This window comes from Petaurus breviceps, unplaced genomic scaffold (genome assembly GCF_028583685.1).
Source record: "Petaurus breviceps papuanus isolate PSGF00001 unplaced genomic scaffold, PetGlider_PUasm1.0 38, whole genome shotgun sequence".
NCBI lineage: Eukaryota > Metazoa > Chordata > Mammalia > Diprotodontia > Petauridae > Petaurus > Petaurus breviceps.
In genome coordinates, this window is record NW_027186304.1 from 86,123,871 (window position 1) to 86,138,088 (window position 14,218).

The window sequence follows — 14,218 nt, forward strand, 5'->3', positions numbered from 1 at the left end:
AAGCTCCTTGAGGGTACCAATTCTATCATTTTTGCCTTTGTATCACTCATGCCTAGCACAGTGCCTGGTACATAGCAGGTATTTAATAAATGTTTGCTGATGGGGCGGCTAGGTGGCACAGTGAATAGAGCACCGGCCCTGGAGTCAGGAGGACCTGAGTTCAAATCTGGCCTTCAGACACTTAACACACACACACAAACTAGCTATGTGACCTTGGGCAAGTAACTTAACCCCAATTGCCCTCCAAAAAGCAAAAAAAAAAAATGTTTGCTGAGTAAATGTATGAATCTTTATGTTATCAAGAGAAAGAGAGGAAGGACCTCAGCACATTGATCCCTACTCTTCCCAGCGCGCCCCCCTCCCCCCTCCCCCAACATAATTGGGAAAATATGATGGGAAGAAATGGATGGGATGTGATTTGTACTGTAGGGAACACTCACATTGAAGAGACGACATCATGTATTTGTGTGTGTGTGTGTGTGTGTGTGTGTGTGTGTGTGTATGCATAGGCTATATCTTTCCTTGGCTTTTCCTGAAACAGAATAAATTCAGTTATTCCCTTTAAACTGCCATCATCCCTGAAAATATATAATTGCTGGAAGCCTCTGCAACAAATAACCAACACATTGTAATGGTGGAGGATTGAGTGTGTTTTATGGTGTTCTTTGTGATTATACAGCAATTATTCTCCCAGAGCAAAATACAGTCATCTTGTTGTGTACCTAGGTAAAACTAATGTGCTTAGACAAAAGAATATGAAACAAAATAGTACAAATAAAGAATTTACTTATTCTAATTTTGAAAGCTGTGAAAGATAAAAATAAGGTATGAGTGAAGGTCCTCCTCTCCTCTGCCCAGGGTTAACAATTTTTCTATGAAAGATAATATTCATTTGAAATAACTGAGAGTTTTATATCTGAAATATGTAAATTAGCTCAGCAGTGTAACTTAGAAATAACTATTCAAAGTACCTTTAGAAAATGCCTATCTTGTTTGATCATCCTGTAAATAAAGGGTAGAAAGCATGAGCTATTCCCTAAGGGACACCAATAATACCTCAGCAAACGAAAAGCTTTCTATACAGTTGTTTGAAAGAAGTTTTGGCTATGAGTCAAAAGGGATTGTGGCCTCCACCCTCACTTCTTTTCTTAATAGCCCTGTTGTCATTTCATGCTTCTGTGATGTATTCATTACAAGAAAGACAGTTTACTTATATGTGGCTATTTTAGCTAAGAAAAGGGTGGAATTACATTTTCCCACAATATTTTTTTTCCAAACACTTTTTGCACTATAAAGGGCCTTTTAAAAGGACCTTTAAAAGACCATTCAGGGAAACTGAGATGATTCTACGTTATCATTTACTTCTCAGTAGCACCTAGTAGAAATCTATAGGGACACTATGCACGAATAGACTGTAAAAACAGAAATGGTAAATTGCCATCAGGTGACAACAACAGTAAGTTTGTTTCCTTTCAAATGTGGCACAAACCAAGTGTTGTTTTGCAAAAATACATTGTTTTATGGTTGAAGAGATTCTCTACAGTGACCAGTTCCTCTGGTGAGCCAACCCTGGAAGGAATAGAAGAGTCACTGGGGAAAGTAAAACTCCTTCACAAGACCAAGTTCCACTTGGTATGCTGGGATGGCCAGTGTGACAGCTGAACTCTGGTATTGTTGAAGGATTAATGGGTTTTAAATGTATGAACATAACTTATGAGGGGCTGCATTAAAAATGGAAATTTTAGGTTTCATAAGCAGACTGATCTACATTTTCGACAAGAAGTGAAAAACAAGGAATCCAGGTGAAAAATAACACCTCTGTCACTGGTTGAATACTGAAATGGAGACACTAGCAAAAAGTCATGGCATAGTAAACAGTATAGCTTTCGTATCCAGTCCCTGTGGGCCCCACCCTAACCACTATTCCCTTCAGCAAATCTAGCCTTCTCCAGCACAGTCCTTCATTTCCTGTTTTCTTTCTGGGCAAATAGAGATCGCCCAGAGGTATTCATCTTACATCTATTTAATCTTTATAACAGTCAAACCTCCCATTTTTAGACTTAATCCTTCCTTTACTTCCACCATGGTTTGATTGTCTTCCTTGTTCCAGTCTCAATGGTTAGTTATACTCTCATAGGGATATGAGATATGACACAAAACAAAAAAAGAAAAGCAAGTAATTGAGGAATCTTAAAAAAAAAAAAAACAGAAGGTAGAAAGAAGTACAAATAAACAGGATAGCTTTAAAAGTTATAGGTTGTGCTTATATATTTAAAAAGAAAAGCAATTTATAAGTGACTTGAGCTTCATATACTTCATATTTTTTTTTGCTTCTACTATGTATATAGAAGAGCTTACTTTATTGGTATTTAAGTTCAGAGTAAAAAAAAATTCATCATGATCATCCACCACAAACATTTATTGAATTTGTAATAGACTGAACTGAGTACTTGGAAGTTGATAATGAATCCTATCAGGTAACTCAAAAGCATAAAACTCAGACCTATAAATGCAGAAAATCTTTGTGAAGTATCACTCTTCAAAAGGTTTCCTCTGAACTCCCTTTAAATTTTAAAAGTTAGGGTAATCTGAATTAATATGTGCTCTCACCTACATACTTACTGAAAGTTTGTTGCTGTTTGTCCTTCCTTCTTGAAGAGGACCATGACATCAGTGAAATGATGACATGACTTGCAATTGACTTGGATTTTTGTGAGGGAGGGCAGTGCAAGGTCACCAGCCTCACTTTCACCTCCAGAGCCATCTGGGTCCAGTGGCGTCAGGACAAATAGAGATGGCCCAGGATGCAGTGGGAGACCGGTTAGTAAATAGTAAATACTAAATAGTAACTGTTTCGCTTTCGGCCAGGAAGCCTGAGGGTCCTCTCCCAGTTTGATTTTTTTTCTTTCTTGATTAAAGGGGCCACCCCCTTGATTAATTTCTTTTTTTTTGGAGGGGGGAGGGCAGGGCAATTGGGGTTAAGTGACTTGCCAAAGGTCATACTGAGTCTGCATTTGAACTCAGGTCCTCCTGACTCCAGGGCTGGTGCTCTATTCACTGCACCACCTAGCCCCCCCTTCTTAAAGAGGTCTGAATGGTGAGTACTGAATGGGTGTTACCTCAATGAGAACCTGAAAAGACCTAGCCTACAAGGGCCGAGGTCTCCCACTGCATTCTGGGTCATCTCCAATCATCCTGATGAATATTTGGTCATTGGACCCAGATGGCTCTGGAGGTAAAAGTGAGACTGGTGACCTTGCACAGCCCTCCCTCACTCAAATGCAAGTCAACTGCAAGTCATGTTATTTCCCTGAAGTCACGGTCCTCTTCGAGAATGAAGGACAAACATAACCTGTTAGTAGCCTCTCCTCTCTTCTTCTGTCCTTACCTGGGGGTGGTCTGCCAGAGGATGGTACATTTCGATGGCCAAAAGCTGCCTTTTTTCCTTTGGGGTGACTGGCTACATTTCTTGATGGAAGACCAAGACTTAAACCCAATTCACTCTGGAGCTCATAGATTGGACAACAGGTCTCTGCCCTACTAGCACAGAGTGTATGTAAATACTGAAAGTCTATGACACTGGACAAGCCCCCAGCTTTATGTAAACAGATGGGAAAAGCTAGGGGGGGTTGTTTTATACAACACAGAAAAAACTGAAAAGATAACTAGGCTAGAGATGAAAATACATTTCAAGTTCTTTATTGGGAAGTAGATGGTTCATCCTGCTACATATTTTACTCTATTGCTTTATGACATTTGAAGTGTTTATCTATAGATAAACTTATGATACTTTTCCTACAAAGTCAGATAAGTAGTTCAGCCTTAGAAATAGATTAGAGGGGCGGCCAGGTAGCACAGCGAGTAAGAGCACTGGCTCCAGTGTTGAGGAGACCTGGAGATCGAATCCTGGGCTCAGACACTTAGCACCCATCCAGAAACACCTGGCCGTGTAACCTTGAGCAAGTTACTTAACCCCAATTGCTTAGGGGCGGCCAGGTGGCTCAGCGAGTAAGAGCACCGGCTCCAGTGTCGGGATGACCTGGATCAAATCTGGGCTCAGATACTCAGCACCACACCCAGAAATAACTGGCTGTGTAACCTTGAGCAAGTTACTTAACCCCGATTGTTTAAAAAAAAAAAAAAGAAATAGATTAGTTAAATATATCAGGTACAAAATTTTTACTGGCTTTTCCCACAAATCTAGAGTGTTGAAGTCAGGAAGATTTGAGTTCATATAGGCCTCAGATGCTTAAATGTGACCTAGAGCAAGTAATTTATTTTCAGTATCTCAGTTTCCTCATCTGTAAAGTAAAGATAATAAAAGCAGCTATTTCCCAGAGTTGTTGTGAAGATTAAATGATAGGCTACTTGTAAAGCACTTTGCAAGTTAAGCACTATACATATGTTCGCTGCCATTAATATTATTATTACTCAAAGCACCCAGGTGGCGCAGTGAATAGAGCACTGGCCCTGGAGTCAGGAAGATATGAGTTCAAATCCTCCCACAGACACTTAACACTTACTAGCCATGTTACCTTGGGCAAGTCACTTAACCCCAATTGCCCTTCCTTCCCCCCTCCAAAAATAAAGCAAAAAAAATTATTATTACTCACTAATATAATTTTGGCAGACATTTATAATCACCTGAGGGGCATCACCATCTTCTCAATTTTTACTTAAATTTATTAGCATTACCATCCCAATTTCTTTTAGGTTCTGGTCCCTTACCAGTTTCAGCTGCTTATTACTAAAGTTTGATAGTTATTTGTTGCCAAGGCAAAACCAAAAAAACAAAACCCTACAATGGAAAGAAATCTCAAATCTCCAAAGTCAACACTCAGACAATTCTGTTCCTGTTCTCTCTCACTTGTTTTGTGTTATTGCTGGGATTCAAAAGGCAGGAATATTTAGTATAACAAAGAACACTCTCTATGAAAAGTAAAATGAAATCAAATAAACTGAAAGGCCAATGTCTGTTTCCCACACTTCTTTCATGAAAGGAGAACAAACGGCTTTTACCTGGTTGATAGAAATTTGGTGAAAGCTCTCTTGCGACAGCCCTTGCAATGTCACATTCTTGGCGGGCAGACAGGGCAGCCTGGTCAGCAGCATCCGCTTTAGCTCTTGCATGTGCAGTCCTAAGCAGGGCACAAAAGTCAGGAGTGAGCAAAGGTGCCATCTTGTTAACTCACTGAGTTTGAATAAACAAATCCTTTATAATCCTATAAAAAGGAACATCTAGCATTCTATCAAACACCCCCAGAGCCTATCCTTACATTCTTCCCACTTTCTTTCTCTAGTCCTGCTATGGAAGTGAAAGTAAGAATAGAGCACGCTAAGAGAGAGATTGTGGGCCTGCTTTTTAGTCCTTTCTTGGTCAAAATTTAAGATTATTTTTGCCATCAACATTTCTGTTCAAGGGAAGATGGAATCTGACGGAAGTGGAAGAGGCTGCCTTGGAAGGTAGTGGGTTAGTCCTTACTATAGGTAATTAAGCACAGACTAGATGACCACTCATCATTATTCATTGAAACATCATTTTTTAAGAACATGCTATGTACCAGGTAATGTGCTACGCACTGGGGATACAATTTTTGTTCAAAAATGAAACAGCCTCTACCCTAAGATACCTACACTGTATTTGGGGGAAACAAAGTATACACAGAACAATACACAGAAAAGAAAAATAAAGTAAATGCAAAATAATTTCCTATGACAGGGTTCCTAATAGCTTAAGGCATTAGGATACGCCTGATGTAGAAAGTGATACTTGAATTGAACCTTGAAGCAAGCAGAAGCTTTTACAAGGGCAAGGGAGTGTGTTCCAAGCATGATAGACAGACTGTGTAAAAGGTATGGAGATAAGAGAGCAAGTTGGCTTTTTTGGTTAGTATATAAAGAAGGAATTGTGAATAATCAGTCAAGAAAGATAGGCTAACCTTTGAAGGATTTTTAAATTACGAATGGCTTTAAATGCCAAACACTGTAGTTTGTACTTTATCTTGGAGTCAGTCAACAAATATAAGCTTACTATGTGCCAGGCACTGTGTTAAGTGCTAGGTATAAAAAGAAAGGCAACAAAACCCCAAACTAAACAAACAAAGAGCCCCAATTCCACCTCTCATGTTCACAATGTAATGGGGAAGACAACATGCAAACAGCTACATACAAACAAGCTATATACAGGATAGATTGGAGATAATTTTAGAGAGGAGGTGCTAAAAATAAACATGGAAAGTCTTCTTGCAGTAGGAGGAAGCCACTGGAATTTCTTAAATAGAGAAGTAACATTTTCAGTAACTATATGGTGGATGGATCAGAGAGGATGGAGATAGAGACTATGACATAGTCCATGGCAAAGATGACGAAGGTCTTAACTTGTGATGGTGGCAAGGGGAGAGACTTGAGAATGATTTTATATTGATGTAGAGGCAGGAACAACAAGATTTGGTAACTGATGGCATGGATAAGAGGGAGAAGAAGGAGAGGAAGGAAGAAGTTAAATGAATAGAAGAATGGTGGTGCCCTAAACAGAAATAAAGAAATTTGGAAGATGAGAGGATTTTGGAGGAGTGGTGGGAAAATGAATTTTGCTTTAAACATGTTGATTTTGAAATGCTCTGGGACATCTAGTTAGAAATACCCAATTTCCAAGTCCAAAATGTCCATCCCCAGTTGGTGATGCCTGACAAGCGTTCAGGAGGGAACCTAGAGATAGATATATAGATCTGGGAGGCACCTGAATGCAGATGATAACTGAACCCATGAGAGATGTTAGAATGTGAGTGAAAGAAGAGAAGTGAGCCCATGCCAAAGCCCTGGTGTCCACCCACACAGAAGGAATGATAATCCAGCAAAGGAGATTGATAAGAAATGGCCAGTCAGGTAGAAGAATCATTGATTTAGAGCTGGATGGGACCTTAGAGGTTATTTAGTCCAATCTCTGATTTTGTGGCTGAGGAAACTGAGGCTCAGAGAATTATAAGTAAGCTGCACAAAGTCACCCAGGCAGTAAATGAGAAGCAGGAGAAAGTAGTGACATGAAAACCAAGGAGACACCAGGAAGTAAACAGCATCAAACTAAACAGGTCAAGAAGTAAGAATGAGTCAAGTATGATGGGATAGGGAATCCTGTTTAGGTATGAAGGTCACTAAAATCCCTTCTTACTCAGAAATTCTGATTCTATGACCCAGAAGGAATCTATCCATAGTTTTCATTTCTTGTGAGAGAATTTGTAAGTATTTATGTCAAACCTTACCAATAACTGGCAGTTATTGAGGTAGATTCTCTTCTGTGTTCCTCACCCTTCTTTTCAGTGCTTTCTAATTTCTTTTTGTTGGCTTACCCACAGCTAATGCATGTAAGTTATCCCCTCCCAGAATAGGTTTTGCATTCCAATGCCTCTACCCAGCCTAGACAGAGTGATTTCTTCCTCATCAATATTTATGTCCTTTCCCAGGGACTTCATTACAGTGGGTTTTCTTTGTTGCCTATATAGCTAAACTGGGGAGGAAGGAGAAAAAGACTCAGCTCTTGTATCACTATGACTACCACTGGTGGCAACTTGACCAGATGTTCACATACAAAAATGTCAATAATACACAAGCACTCTAATGATCCTGAGGATCAGATGCTTAGCCCTTAGGGACTAGATCTCAGGCTTTGGGGAGCATATCTTATAAAACTGGGAGGTAAAGAGTTAATGGTAAATTGTAGCAACCTACTAAGTGAGCAAATAGAATGTAGACTGAATGAAGCAGAGAACAACTGGGACAGGAAAACAGATCAAGTGTGCTAAAATTTGCAAGGACATGGGGAAAGCAGATAAGCTGATGCACAAAATGTATGTGCCTCAAATGTGGCTTCTTTATAATCTGGGTAGAGTACACATCTCTTTTTAGCTCACTTACTGAAGTTCAGTTACTGCACACTTGGCAGCTCTGGACAAGGAAAATATGACCTGAAAAATTCACTGTAAAATCATAATGTAGACTGGTGCCCAGAATGTCTAGATTTCCCCTGGATTGGTTAACTTTATGGTATATGTACGTCATATGAATTAAGGTGAGTTTTCAACTTGGATATGAATGAATTAGCATTATTCTATTCCTATTCATGATCATGTAGTAGGACTATAATCACTCAGCTTGCAAATGTTGCTATTGGTAACAACTGAGGCCAACAGGAAAACAGGATGGATCAATAAAAATCCATAACCACTAGTGGAAAACCTCTTAAAGTTAATGTCCTACTTACCAATGATAAATCAAATATATATCTCTAAAGGCCTGTAGGGACATACCACAGGGAACCAGTTTTTTCTATATTTAAGAATTAAAATATTTAATGTTTTTCCTAAATTATTGAAATTTTAGAAGGCGTGAGAAAAATTATTTTTATGTCTGAAATGTCTCACATCACGGAGCCTTCTCATTCCACAGCAAATTGCCTGATGATTTCAGCTACTGTGTATAATGTGTGGTCTTGCATTTCTAGTTTTATAAATGAATAAGGAATATTCTTGTTAACATTTTAATGAATGTAAGGTGGCATCTAATTAGAGATAAATTCTAATAAAAATTCACTGTAGTTCCATTGTCTCATAGATTTGGGGCTAGAAGAGATTTCAGAGATCATTTCTTCATTTAGGAACTTGCCTACAAGATACAGGTAGTAAACTGACATAACTGAGAAGGTCCTTTTTCTTCAAACCTATAACTCTTCTCCATATTTCACACTGTCCCACTCAAGGTTAAGTGCTTCTGTTTTTATTTAATACATCCCTTCAATTCAGAGATACTTCAAACATGCTATTTCAAAAACATCATTTGCATTTCAATACTCTCTTGTTATCATTTGTATCTCTTTAGGGATTTTTTTTTTTTGAGTGTAAAACACATTCCCTGTGTGCAGTGCCAGAAACACAAGAGATACTATATAAATGCTTATTCCCTTCCCCCTCTCCAGTACCCTCATTGAAGGTTACAATTTGACTGATCTAGCTAGAGAAAACTAGTTAACTTGAGTTTACCATAAAATTCTTTTTTGTTTCAATCCTAATTCAAATCTTCCTAAAAAATTAAGTATACTCTTCCACACAATATAAGTAAATCTTTCTCTATGATACAGGATCTTGCTGTGACATGGTGCCATCATTTGAACAAAAACTGTGATTGTGTTGCATGCTAGATTTAAATGCAAAAGCTGTAGACAATTCTATTTAACACAGACACATATACAATGAAGGAATTGAATTACAGGTCTTGCAATATCCCTTCAGGCTCATTCATATATATGTCAAAAAGAAGTGTGGGAAACAGGGCATAGAATGAATCTTTTGACTCCAAATTCATGGGTTCACACTATTATTTAATTACTTAACTAATTACACTTTAAAAACAATTCTGCTGTAAAATCCACTCATCATTATCTTCTTACTTTTATAGTACATGTATATTCTTCCTGCCAAGTAAAATTCTCTTCAATGTCAAAGGCAGATTTTTTTTTGGTGGGGGTGGGGGGGGGTCTCAAAGTATTATTTTCCAATGCGTTCTCTACCTTCATGTACATTTTCTTTTCATGGACTTTTTTTCTGACTGTTCTTTAATGCTACAGTTTTCATTCTCCTGTTGCTTACATATTTTTTACATTAATTTTCAGCTGTATATTACAGTTTTGAAATGTCACAGAAGATTATTATTCCTCAAGATGGGAAAAAGTAGTCATTTTTAAGTTGTTTTGAACTCCCATTGATTTAAGCTGAAACAACTCTGCCATCTTTAACTGCAAATATCAAACGATCATTGTTTTTTCATGTTTTCTAAATTCACAAAATTGTCTCTGAAAATTTCTAAATTATTTTTCATCTCTGAGATGTTAACATTCTCTATCTTGATTCTGCCAGGCTTTAGAATGTCCTCTAATGAGGTAGGAGAAGTGTAGGGAAAGACACAAAGTAGTTTAGCAGTTTGTCTAACAACATCAAAGCAATCAAGGCAGAGCTATGAATACAGGATATCCCAAGAAACCTTTCACGACCAGTTTGGCTGATACTTTACATTACTGCCTAAACTGGTTCCCCATCCAAGAGTACAAATCCAAATTCAGTCACTAATTAGCTGTGTGACCCTGGACAAGTCAGTCTGCCTTAGTTTCTTTAATTGTAAAATGGGGATAATTAATAGCACCTACCTCACAGGCTTGTGAAGATCAAATGAGATATTTGTAAATCACTTTGTATAGTGCTTGGCACATAGTAGGTGCATAATAAATGCTGGTTCCCTCAATTTTTCCCCTCCCCATCTTGCCCACTACATCCAACCTATGGGAGCTCCTCTGTTATACAGATATTTCAATACTTCAAGAATCTATGGTTTCTTTGATGTGAGTGTTTCCTCTATCATAAATTTGCAACTTCTCTAAGCCTTGTTAGAAGACAGTCTTCATAAGCTGCTTTGACCAAAGAAACACTCTGTGGCCAATTTACTGATGAACTTCTGTGAACTTGGTTAAGATGGTCCCTGGGCAAAAGACATGCAAAGGCCTTCACTGAGCCATATTGCAGGATCACTAGCCGCCCTTCTTTGGCTTAACACACAGGAATAGGAGAATGAACCTTAGGACACAGAGTCTCAGAATTATAGTGAACCTGGGACTGTGGATTCAAATGCTAATGAAACAACAACTAACTAGCTTGACCAATAAATGCATAATACATAGACTGCTCCATTTAAAAGTCAGAAAGATCACACCCAGAAATAACTGGCTGTGTAACCTTGAGCAAGTTACTTAACCCGGATTGCTTAAAAAAAAAATCAGAAAAATGTGGACTCAAATCCTGCTTAGATAGTTAAAAGGTATATAAGCTTAGGTAATCCATTTAACTTTTCTCAGCTTCAGTTTCCTTACCTTTAAGAGGGGAATAATAATGGTACCTATCTTACAGGGTGTCTGTTAGGATGAGTAGAGTGCTTTGTAAATCTTAAGAACTACATAAAGTTAGTCATCATTGCTGCTGTTGCTGTTATTTATTATTCTTGGGGCTACTAAAGTCTTCCTTTGCTGAGGTTCAGAACCCCTTAACTGAGGGGGTACATGTAATCTGGAGGCAGCATGCATTATTACCTAAGTACTACTGTGGAATCTGAAATGGAAAAAGCAGCACAGTTAGTACCATGAAACTATACATTTGCCTCAAGACTGCAAGTTCCTTCAGGGAAAAGACTGTTCCTTATTTCTTCTTTGTATCTTCAAGCCTCAGTACAATACCTTACATAGAATAAAATCTTAAAATGCTTGTTGACTTTAATTTTCTCCTCTATTAGTAGTATCAGGAAAACATATCTAGGGGAAAAAATCTAACCTGTCAGTGGTGCATCAAAATACCTAGGACAGGCCACTTGATGATATTTGTGCTTCAATTTTAAGGAAATTGCTCATTTCATCATTTAGAATTCATCTAGGGGCAGCTAGATGGCTCAGTGAATAGACCACTGGCCCTGGATTCAGGAAGACCTGAGTTCAAATCCAGACTTAGACACTTAATGCTTACTAGCCATGGGACCTTGGGCAAGTCACTTAACCCCAATTGCCCTGCTTTCCCCCTCCAAAAAGCAAAAATAAAAAAAAAAATAGAATTCTTCTATACCAGAGTTCTTATTGCTGAAGATTTTACTTGCCCTTTCTTTGACATATATTAATCCATGATGATTTTCTCTAAGACCAATTTATGGCTGTATTTGGATTGTAAACACCCTTATTTACCTATGTATTTTTCTTCCCTGTGCCACACCCCTCTTTTGGTTCTCATGATGAAATAAAAAGGTGGGCTATTTTTTTCCCCTTGTAATGTCCACCTGGTCCACTACCACGGTGAGCAACTGACAAAAGTAAATCTGAAGTTACTCTTTTATGTTTTTCTGAGGTTGGACCAGAACAGCAGCAGAAAATGTTCTTGCCTGGCAGAATAAATCTGAAAATTTTGTATTTTATTCCAGATGTGAGGTGGGAACCACAGAAGATTCCTCTGCACAGGGAGTGGGATTCAACTGTTTATTCAATATATGAGAATCAAAATGGTGTTTGAGGAAGATTAATATGGGCAATGCAGGCTGCTGGAGGCAAGGAGAGAAGAAGCTATTAGTCTATTTAGGCAGCAGGTCAAAGGGCCACAAGTAGAATCGTGACCTTAGTATTAGAAAGGAAAAGAACAGAAGTCAGAGGCACTGCTAAGAAAAGATCAAAAAGGAACTGAAGGATATTTGATATTAGGTGGAGGCATACATTTTTTTAGAGGAAAGGGGGAAGGGACAATATATTGATATGGTAAATTATGATAAAGACATGCAGATAGTAGGATCCACTCCTAGATGAAAGCCCAAAGAGAGACATTAACACATTACCCTGTAGTTAGAAGTTGACTAGATGCCTACCTAAAGATAGAAAAAGCTATCCAGTTTTTGCTTGTCTTTGGTCGTCAACTAGACTTGGCTAATACTGAAGAACTAACAATGGGCCTACCTGGAAGCATAAATGAGAAGGAAAAGAAGAAGATTTAAGAGAAATTTTTTTCTCCATCAATAAATGAATTGATCAAAAGATTTGCATGGTAGACTGTACTTTAAGGTACTAACCAAAAGAGAGAGGGGGCATGAAATAAATGAAAGACATCATGATATGAGAGGAAGAGCACTGGATTCAAATCCTCTCTCTGTCACTCAGCACCCACCTCAGTGGCCCTGAGTTGGCTCATCTGAGGGTATTGAAACAGATGATGATGGTGGTCTCTCCTATCTCTAAACCTGTGATTGATTCTAGGAATGTAAGAAATGAGAATATTTTGCAAAAACTTCTACAGAAGACTGTCTGGGGAGTTAGGTTGAAAGAAATGGTAGTTATAGTTTGAGTTGTAGGTAAGTGGAATAAATACTACCTTTCATAATAATTAGTTCTCCTTTAATGGTAGAGTTTTTCCAAGGCAAAGGGAGAAGCAATGACCAGAATTATTGAATATTTTCTAATATAACTTCTTCACAAATTAACTTTTTCCCAATAAAAACAAAGTTCAAATCAAAGTCTAACAAAAATGAAACTCATACAGTAAAATCATTTCAAATGCCAGTAAATGAAGGCAATGAGGCAATTAATTAATATGGTATCACTAAACCAAGTCAAATGAGTTGGCACTAGTCAACAACAGAGCAATCTGCCACCATCACCATAAGATTCATGACACAGTTGCCTGCTGCATTTGAATGTGAAGCGTGTAAACTCGAAGTAAACAACAATTTTTGTATCGAAGTACCAAAATAGTTATTTCTCATCATTGTGCATTTTGTTAAGTATAGCTTAATGAGCTGGTTTCCAAAAAGCCTTCCTAAAGCCTGGAAGCTGCTGCTTAATTTGTGGATGGTCTTTTTCCTTTTATTTCAGCAGACCTCTGGTGAACAGCAAGGTACTTTTATTTAACACTTCAAAGTCTATTGCTGCAGTGTACATTTCCCGTGGCATTTTGAAAGCATGAATGAGGACTAAGTAAAGATTGAGGAATTTGCTTTGGAGTTTTATTTTCTATTTTGCACAGACATTACCCTAGGATCCAGGTGATAAAGTCCCTTTTGCCATTCAAAAGATGATTGTAGAATACTCATTCTTTTGATTTTAGTCTTAAGGTGAATATTTGCAAGACTATGTATAAATATTCATGTGCTCACAAATTGTAATTGTTATTTGGAATTTGTTAATTCCCAAATCTGACACATACTGTCTGTGTGACCCCTGCAAATCATGTAAAAGCTAGCATTTGAAAATAGTTAGCATTTACATTGTGGCAACTGATAGAGTGCTAGACCTGAAGTCAGGAAAACCTGAGTTCAAATCTGAACTCAGACACTTACTAGCCATGTGACTCTGAGCTTAATCCTACTTGCCTCAGTTTCCTCATCTATAAAATGAGCTGTAGAAGGACATGGCAAACCACTCCAGTATCTCTGCCAAGAAAACCCCAAAAAGGGTCATGAAGAATCAGACACTACAGAAATAACTGAACAACAGCAAGCATTACATAGAGCTTTAATGTTTGTAAAGCATCTTACAAATAATATCTCATTTGATCCTCACAACAACTTTGGGAGGCAGGTACTATTCTTATCCCTCTTTTTAGGTAAAGTTGAGGAGGCAGACAGAGGCTGAGTGACCTGCCCAGGGTTGCCCAGCTAG

The 14,218-nt window shown here is 38.1% G+C and overlaps 1 protein-coding gene across 4 annotated transcripts in view; it reads right to left on the minus strand.

Moving 5' to 3' along the window:
• Window positions 1-14,218, minus strand: part of JPH1 (junctophilin 1) — a 106,990-nt gene that overhangs the window by 31,218 nt on the left and 61,554 nt on the right. For all 4 annotated transcript variants that reach the window (XR_011170699.1, XM_069100138.1, XM_069100137.1 and 1 more), the window contains exon 3: window positions 5,020-5,138. Coding sequence is in view for 3 of the 4 variants with exons in the window: in XM_069100138.1 (XP_068956239.1) it covers window positions 5,020-5,138 (119 nt within the window). In the remaining variant the exon portion in view is untranslated. The remainder of the gene's footprint in view (window positions 1-5,019; window positions 5,139-14,218) is intronic.